The sequence below is a fragment of the Cebidichthys violaceus genome, unplaced genomic scaffold (genome assembly GCF_023349555.1).
Source record: "Cebidichthys violaceus isolate CVI_PGR_0920_01 unplaced genomic scaffold, fCebVio1.0.p SCAF_11, whole genome shotgun sequence".
Lineage (NCBI taxonomy): Eukaryota > Metazoa > Chordata > Actinopteri > Perciformes > Stichaeidae > Cebidichthys > Cebidichthys violaceus.
In genome coordinates this window covers 6199880-6209566 of record NW_027176274.1, presented here as the reverse complement: position 1 = coordinate 6209566, position 9687 = coordinate 6199880, and the positions used below count along the sequence as shown (strand labels likewise).

The following is a 9687-nucleotide window of genomic DNA, read 5'->3' as shown; positions in this document are numbered from 1 at the left end:
TAGATGCTCTTTTCCTTTGCCCTCATCTTTCTTTCCCTCATTCTTATGACCCAGAAACTGATCTGCTCATCAGCACCGAAAGACGAGGAAGGTTCTGGGACATTTGAGTGTATGTGTCTTTCTCTGTCAGTGTGAGAGTATGTATGAAGTGCATCAAGTGTCAGTATGTGTGTGTTTGTGTGTGTATGTAGGTGTGTGATTGGTTCACCAAGCCGCATCCCATCACCCGATTCCCAAGCAACCACGGTGACAGGTCACTGAACATGGTGACGGTCGAGTTTATTTACAGCTTCAGAGGATACGTACATGGAGCTGGTGGCCAAAGGTCAACTAAATAAACCAAATATAACTAGGAACAAAGAAATATAACCAGAAGAAATAAAACAAACTCCAACCAACCTTCCTAACTGAGATAAACAGTAGAAAACCCTCCAGAAGAACAGCAGGTATGTGATCACGGTGAGGATGAGATGAGGCTGGTTGAGAGATTAGTATTTCCGATGACATATTTGCTCCTTATATACAAGCTGTCATCCAAAGGGATTCCCTTCAGGACTCAGTGTCTTGAGGTTATAAAATCAAACTGCCAAAGGGGAAACTTTGGACTTAAGTGAAAGACAAAAGTCAAAATCTGGATGGAGTGGGTTTAATACGAACTATAAAAGTAAAGGGGGTCTCAAGTTGGGCATTACTTTGGGGGAATGTAGTAGGTCCTCGTAGTTATACAAACGTCTTCATGTGCACAGCGGAGCACAGAGACTGAATCACTGACAACATCGCAACAGGTACGACCCATCAGAGCTGTACAGTAGTTTTGGGATGAACCGTTTTTCACCTCAGGACTGGATCTTTCAACTGAATCACTGCTTCCATCATTCCACATTTCATCCACAATTACTGCCACCCTGGCAGAGCAGAACGTCGGATTTCCCCTCAGGCCTCAGCGGACAGACACAACGAGCTCAAACAGGATAACACTCTCCACAAAACTCTCTGACGAGATTTGGGATTACAAGTTACAGATGAAACCCGGCAGCAGTAAGCAGGTTGCCTCAACAGACTCTGAGTCCTATGTGATGAAAAGTACTAATATTATCAACACAATGTGTTTTTTGTCACAAATTGCATCCCTGTCTCCTAGATGTCACGTTTGATGTTCTCTTCTCAATTACGTGTTGATGTGAAACGTACTTGAAGGAGCTTTATAGAGAGTTTCAGCTCATTGTTTAGCCATTTTGGTTCACTTTCACCGCTGTAAAAGTCACTGTACACTACACTTCTGTTATTTATCTTACTTCCATTTGGTAGATAATCAAACTCTATGTTTTGGAACTAGATTTCCCATACTGCTTTGGGAGATGTTGCTATGGATTCAGTGAAGAAAACTTTTTCTTCACATCTATACATCTGATTCATAAGCAGAGTTAAGGATGTTTATTCATGATGGATATCAATGATAATGACATACTTGGATAGTATTAGTCATTCTGAATAGAAATATATGTTGAATGATCACGTCTCACCTCACAGTTACACCAGGTACAGACAACTGAAGTAAATCACAGCTTTTTACTACACGATTGCATTGCAATAAAAAGCACTTTAAAGAGCAATTTTCTCAGAATGAAGAGTTTTGAGTAAAGATTGATTTTGAAGTTTTCAAGCCGTTTTTTTTTTCTCTTAAGTTCCATTGTTGCATTCTGAAATAAAACCCTGAAAGTCTCCATCTCCTCTCTCTCCCCCGTCAGCTCCTTTGTGTCTAAAGTGTCCCCCTCCCCTCTGTTTTTTCTCACTTGATGCCCTTTCATCTTCTCTTCCACTTCTGTCAAGTTTTTTTTTTTACTCCACCATCTCATGTCTCTGATTTCATGTATTTAGAGCAGAGAGTTGCCATCAGGGAGAAAGAGGAAGTTAAAAAAACTAGCTTGTGATTTTTGGATTCTGTAGAAGTGTGGGGGGATGTATGCTCAAGGGGGGTGTTATCTGAAGAACACAGTGAATCCAGGCGCTCAATTCAACTATGTCACCTCGACAAATCACACTTGATCCGCTGGATATGCAGCAGACGGTAACGATATTTCTCTCTTTGTATATAACTCTCATGAAAAGTCTGTTGCCACCTCTCTCTTCACCTTCAGTCCGTCACACAGAAAATTTAAACATTCTAATGCTGAATAATATGACCGGGATTAGTCAGAAAACGAATCACCTGCCTTTTTAAACACACACACACACACACACCCTCATATTCACAGCAGACAGCCTGCATTCACCCTCTAAATCTCATTGTGTAATGAGGAGCCTGCAGCGACTCCACATTTAGCCCTGAATATTATCATCGTGGACTTTTAATAACAGCAGATGCCAGAAAAGTGTTTGTCCCCGAGCTTCAGGGTCTGGTGGGTCCCATCACTGTGGTGCTTGGATCACCCGTCAATCAAACAGTTTCTCGACGTCTTTTCTTTAAAGAGTCTTTCGACGAAAAGTTGAATGCAGTTTGAGTGTCTGCAGTTTGGAGGATGTTGCGTGCTGGTATTGCTGCGACGGCTATTGCTGGTTCTATAAAGAATATTGAAACAGTTGGGTCGGTGAGTAGGTGAAGAATCAGAGACAGTTAGCTTAGCTTAGCATAAAGACTGGAAACAGGTGGAAACTGCTAGCCTGGCTCTGTCCCAACATTACATTACAGAAGCTGCAACAAAAGACTGTTTTTTCTTCAGGATTGTTGTAGACTCATTTTTTGACTCATCAGCATGTCAGTACTGTTTATGTGTCTTTATGTAGAGTATGAAACAGGCGTAAGGTAAAAAATAAAATAAACATTTGTTAAAACTGAAAAACCGTCCGACTGAATCCCTCCAGCTGCTTTTCTGTCAAACCGTCCAGACTTAATGAGAAATATCCGTGTTTGACCCTACTGCTCCCCACATGCAGCACCCATTACCGGCCACCCTCGCTGTGTCTGTCAATCTCCAGCCTCCTCTCCCCTGCTTTATTTCTATCTCCCTCTCTCCTCACTTCCTTCGTATTTGTTATGAGGAGTTATATGAGATTATGGCATGAGGAAGATTGCCCAGTTCCTGTTGATACAGTATGCACAGCTATCATACCCTTATCCAGAACTTTTCTCGGCAAATTTTAAATTGCATCAGCTTCATAATAATGTGTGACCGCAGAGGCAAATTTATAAAAAAAAATTTAAGAAAAACAACAAAACAGTAACAACAAAAAAATAATAATTTAGATTGTGGAAACTAAATAATAGGCAGCATCTTTCAACAGATAGATCAAGACTGAAAAGAGGCCCTATTTTCTGGATTTCACCTTTGAGAAAACAGTTTAGAAATGTAGGTTAAAGATTGGTACAGAGAATGATACAAGTTGAACTGCTGTATTGATCGAAGGGTCGGCCACAGAGAGAGAGTCGGAGACGGTCAGACCTCAGACTCAACCCACAGAGGAGAGGCTGTTGACAGGGAGAGGTGGAGGCCAAACACTTTCCTCCCACACCGTGACAGACAGGCAAATGGAAAATAAAAAGCTTTAGCCCCAGACTTAATGGAAACTTTGACAGATTTAAAAAGGAACAGGGACTATCAAATAGCAGTGCTTTTCTGGTGAAATATTTGACAGACTGTACCTGCGCTGCCTGCAGTTAGCTGCTGCAAGGGGAAAAAAATACAAGAATTCAAGAATTTGAATGGACGAATTACAGCTCAGCCATGCTGAGATGGCTGTTAATAAAGTGAAAAATATGGTATATATACTTTTTTAGAATAACATTATCCCTGCTAAACATTAGCATGTTGGCTTTGTCATCGTAACCATGTTAGCATGCTGTTGTTAGTTGTTAGCATTTAGCTCAAAGCGTTGCTGTGCATAAATACAGTCTCAAGTACTGTAGTGGTGTTTGACATACTGTACACTGTATTTGGCATGAATGAACAATTATAAAAATCATCAACAACCTCATAAAGTCTGTATCAACTGCTTGAAATGTTTTTTTGCTCCTTATATAGCTGTCATCCAAAAGGATATGTGATCAACTTGTTAACTATGTTAAATATAAATACACATTAATGTTTCATTTTGGTAGACTCACCTTTGTCTCTCGTTTCAGATGATTTACTTTCTGTCCTTGTATGTTTCCCGCCTGTGGTATTACCCACCTTGTCCTGATTAGTTTCACCTGTCCCTCATTACCCTTCCTCCCCTGTGTATCTAGTCTTTGTGATCACCTTGTTTGTTTCCAGTTCGTCCTCCAGCCTTTTGTTTCCAATGACTGTGATTTAGACCTTGCTTCTGTATATTTAGAGCCTTTAGCTCTTGCTCTTGCTATTTCAATGCTTGAAATACTTCTCAATTGCTTTTGTCTTTTCCAAGTTAAAAAAATGAAAAGGTTTATTTTTCTCCGAAAATCAAGCTTTGCACTCACACAAACAACCACAATAAATCACAGAGATCGTTCTGGCTTTGTAATTTTCTTCTCATCTCTGTGCTGCTTCCTTCCTCTCTGCAGGGATCTCCATGCCGATTCCTGTTCTTGGACTCAGAGATCACTCTAAAGTCTTCAAAGATGGCAGCTGCCTGCTGACGGATAACAACTTTGTGCTGGTCGGCTCCTTCGTGGCCTTCTTCGTGCCCCTCACCATCATGGTCGTCACCTACTTCCTGACCATCAACGCGCTGCAGAACGAAGCCACCCTCTGCTTGGACCAGCTGGTCCCGCGGCCTAAATGGAGCACGACATTCACCTTGAGCTTCTTGCCGCAAAGCTCGCTGTCCTCTGAGAAACTCTTCAGACGCTCGATAAGCCGCGAGGCCAGTGGCAGAGGAAGCAGCGGTGGCCTGGGAGGCGCCCGCGGGAGCATCTCCGGTTCGCTCTTCGGACGCCGTACAATGCAGTCCATTAGCAACGAGCAGAAGGCGTCTAAGGTCCTCGGGGTGGTGTTTCTTCTCTTTGTGGTCATGTGGTGCCCGTTTTTCATCACCAACGTGCTGGTGGTGGTGTGTGACCCGGCGGTGTGCGACGCAGCACTCATGGGAGGCCTGCTGAACGTTTTCGTGTGGGTCGGATATTTGTCCTCGGCGGTCAATCCGCTGGTATACACACTGTTTAATAAAACATACCGAGCAGCATTCCTGCGCTACGTCCGCTGCCGGTACCAGCCGGAGAAGAAGCCTCTTCAGCTCATACTGGTGAACACCATCCCGCCGATGGCCTACAGCTCCACCCAGCTGCCCCTGGGCGACATCGAGAAGTTACGAAACGGAGTGGCTCACTCTCGTGGCGAAGTCACGGATTTCTCTCTACCTGGACAGGAAACAGAGAAGTTCATGTCGGACAAAAGTCATGGAGGCAAGGACGAGAGCTGTGTGTGAATAAAAGCCTGCTTCAAGGTTGATCCTTTGAAACTCACGGATTATATAAAACCTTTCACTTCTGTGGTCACATCATACTGACATAAAGAGAAGGGTTTGAGGTTTAAAGTGCCAAAGACAAAGTGCCTCCCAGTCAGGATTTAAGAAACACTGAGGTCATGAGTTTCCCAACCTCTCAAGAAATTATAGTCTGAACTTTTACATTTCCTGATCCACACCTCATCACAAGGGTCTGAATCAGCTGAATTAAGTTAGCGAGTTCTTTGTAACAACAAAACTCTTTTTGATAACCTAAAAATAATCAGTCAATCAGTGCTTGTTTCATGGAATAACATGTATAAAAGTTTTAGAGCCTCCTCCACACTGCCAGCACATGAAATTATTCTCAGAAAACATATAGTTTGTTTTTCATTTCTTTTGTAAAGATATTGAATGAATCAATATCTTCCAGTCATTCTCTAACAAACTCTTTGGACAAAAGGGTAAAAAATGTAGATTCTTCACATAATTACATTTTTTCACGGATGCTCAGCTGCAGTGACCTCGCCCCCCTCTGATTTCGCTGGCCCCCTGTTACCAGTCAGGTGGCCTCTACCTCCCATCATACCTTTGGTTGGAACAACAGGGATTAGACTGGATTTCTTGCAACCTTATTAGATGTTAGATTCGGGGGAGGGAGATCCAGGATGAGCCTGCCGCACCAGGACTCCAGACTGCCAAATAGGGGAAGGAGAGGCTCCTGCTCCCTCTGTTTTCTGTTGGAAATAACAAGGAAAATAAATATTACGTCTGAAAACAGATGCTCATAAGATAATGATGTTACAGAGAGACAACTTGAATAAATCTATATTTGTATTTTGTGCAGATGTATGTGAATAAATGTAAATGATTGTTGAGGTCAATAAGTTGTTATTCACAAGGATTATTTCCACAGATGTGATGCAGTATGAAGATTGTAAAATGAGATTACGTTGACAGGAAATTAAGAGGATTTAACTGCAGATGTTTCCACTGTGAAAGTCATACTTTTCAATGTGTTCTTCTCAGACTACCAGTGCAGAAAATTGGCATTTGTTTTGCAGACGCATCATGTTTTTTCTTCAGTTTTTACAGGATGTAACAAATGGTCGAGTAGTTGGTTGCCACGAGTATAGATATTGTTTTAAATGTGGATTTAATGAGGCCGAAGAAGACAGAAGCTGGATTAATGCATGAAGGTAGTCCTGAACCATGGATGCATTAACAAGGTGCGCTCAAACCTATAGACGTGGATTTGATTAAAGCTCTTGTTCAGACTGAATGCGACATGAATTTTTGACGCTGTATGACTGCAAACAAAGTCAAAAGAAAAACAATTGCCGTCTCATGATGGCATCTGTTAAAGATTTAATCGTCCTGTGCCAGTATACAACATCTCTTCATACAACGGTTCGTATGATATCTTACAAAAAGTTTCTTCTTATTTTTTATGCATTTTCCTACAAAAGCCACGTTATATGCATTCAGTCTTTTCAAAATAAACTTCCGTCTTCCCAGGAAACAACTGAGTTAGGTTTAGGCAACAAAACTGTTTAGTTAGGTTTAGGAAATGATCGTGAAATACTTATAGTTAGGTTTAAGAAAGGATTTGGGTGAAACTTACAGAATTGCCGTTACTGAAGTATACAAGCCAAATGACAAATAATTCAATGTTGACTTCTCGTTTGACATTTCTCGTGTTTCAACAAACAGCGGTCTCCTGGAGGACAGGTCGTTTTTTGTTTGACCCATCTGCTGCTTCTCCCGCCCACTCTGTGAGGGGTTTTTGCCGTCGTAGTTCATGATTACATGGATTACAGGATTTGATTTTGTGGGATATGTATGAATCACAGAGCATTATTGTTGTGTAGGTATAGCTATGAATGCTGGATGAAAACAGCACGCCAACACCAATGCAGCCGCTTGCTCCTTTAGGCAACAAAACCACTTGGTATAAGGTTTAGGAAAAACATCATGGTTGGGTTTGAAATAAGTACATAAACAACTTAAAACATAAACAACATCACATAAGACATAAGAATGGAAAACACGTTACTAACGTAGGTTCGCAATAATTCAACAACACTTTGGGACAGGAACATTGTTCTCCTGGTTCAAAGTCCTCTGTTTGCCCCCCCCCCCCATCACAACCAATGTGAATAGTCTTTCTCTCTTTTTATACTACGTTACTAGCTCTGAGTGTAGCATGTTTACAAGTACTTATGTGTTTACATTGAGACGACATGGCATAAAATGACACACAAAAAGCAAGAATGGCATTGTGGACATTCCATTCGGTGAGACTGTGCCGCTTTTATAAATGCAGTCTACAGAGAAAGTGCTCTCTGGGGCACAGGGTTTACTCCTGTGGGTTTACTGCTGATGTCCAGCTCTGTTAATACATCCATGGATCATACAACTACTATCGCGTTAACAGAGGCCTTAAAAACCAAAGGCAAGACGCAGGTTGAAGGGCAGAAATAAATGTGGAGTAAAAGTGGAATGTAAAGGATGTAAAAAATATTCACCACACATTTGTTTCCTGATGTTTCCTGTTTGCCGTGGCTTTGATAAGTAGGATGTAATGAGGAGCTCATTTGCAAAATGTTAATGATCCATTTACTGGACCCTGCTTGGAAAAGCTTGCTCAGGGTTTATTAAGCGATATAGAGGGATATTATGATGATTGTTGCACTATATGTGATACAGAGAGACTATACGTTACTTGAAGAAGAAAAAGAGCTAAAGCAAGCAGCAGGGAGGTTCTTTATCATCACCACAGCTGTTATTTACAGCAGCAGGTAAAGTGCTCTGGCAACAATGAGGCTGCTCATTAACAACAGTAATGGAGAGAAATATTAGCTCAGCAGGTGGCTGCTTTTAGTGGTACAGCAACATTCAGCAGTGATGCATTTTCTCTTACCTGCTGAGTCACAACATGCGTTAACATAGAAACAGAAAATTCTGATTCTTCAGCTTCCATCTGTTGGAATTTATTTCATGATCTGGGGGCTTGTTTTCATATTTTTGGGCCTTATTCCTATCCATTATGAAGTTTAAAGAGATCTGGAGATGTGGCGACCAGTTTTGCCAATTTATTAAAACTACTTGGAGGTGAAACTAAAACCAAAAAATGGTGGTAATAGTTCTCCATTTCATAGAAAATCTGTACTGCACTTAACGTTCTAATTCTAACTGATGTTTACAAGACACAGGTTTGGATGTAATCTTAATATTTGCCTTTCTTTTCTTTTCCAATAAGTTTGGTAAATCTGGGATTAAAATGCATTAGCAGTAAAAAAAGATGTAAAAACAGAACAATAATTGCAAATTGTAGACTCGTTCCAGAACTTTGCATCTCAATTTAGTTTTTTGTTCAAGATGTTTTGTTCAATGTATAATTAACATTTTGGACCAGTTTTTCAACTTTTCTACCTTTGGACTTTGCTGTAGATTAATGGTTCATGTTCCCGCTCTTTTGGACTGAACTGTAGTGATACTACCTGGCCTAGAGCCCCCAGGAATTCTTATAATCATTTTCAACAAAACCACGGAAATAAAACCCAGGACGTTAAAGAAAAACAAACTGAATTTTCCATTAACGCTAAAGGATTCAGAATCAGCCATCTTTGTATATGTATGAGTTCAGCCGTGGCAGATGAAGAACCATCTTGTTTGGCTTTGTTGTGTTGCTCATTCCGGTCCAGTCCCAGTCTGGGTTTTTGAAATGGATCTGGACCCACTCAGATGACGTAGCTCTGTGTGTAGTTCTGTTGCTGTTGCAGTGATGTGAAGACCATCGACGCCGTTCCGCTGACGTAACTTTGGATCCACAAACTTGACTCTGGTTTGGTTTGGAGGGTTTTGTTTTTTAACTATAGTGTCTATTTTGGAATTTGATGTTTGATGGTTAGTCATGTTTCTTTTGTATGTCAACTGTATCGAACAGGAGAGGATGCGTATTCCATCCGTGTAAGACTTTTATTTATTCAAGTGGATAAATAAATGTTTGTGTAGATAAAGAGAGAACAAGGACACAAGGCTTCATTTCTGTGTTCATTTTTCATATTTTTTACACCAGTGGTTCCAACAAGTCCTCCAATTCAAACCACAAAACATATCATTGGTCCCTGTTTTCCAGAATGCCAAGCGTTTTTTGATCTTAAAATGTAACATATAGGCAAATTAAATAGAAAAAAAAGCCATGTTCAAGGTAATAACTGCAGATATAGCATATAATAGAGTTATATCATTATTATTCAGCCTTTTTCTTTTTTGGTGAATCCT

The 9687-nt window shown here is 40.8% G+C and overlaps 1 protein-coding gene across 2 annotated transcripts in view; it reads left to right on the top strand.

Annotated features, from left to right (window-relative positions):
* LOC137866226 (5-hydroxytryptamine receptor 2A-like) overlaps positions 1-9437 on the top strand; it is a 51449-nt gene extending 42012 nt beyond the window's left edge. For both annotated transcript variants that reach the window (XM_068702002.1, XM_068701993.1), the window contains one exon: positions 4520-9437. In XM_068702002.1, coding sequence (XP_068558103.1) covers positions 4520-5382 — 863 coding nt within the window. In that variant the 3' untranslated portion in view covers positions 5383-9437. The remainder of the gene's footprint in view (positions 1-4519) is intronic.
* The last annotated feature ends 250 nt before the right edge of the window (positions 9438-9687 follow it).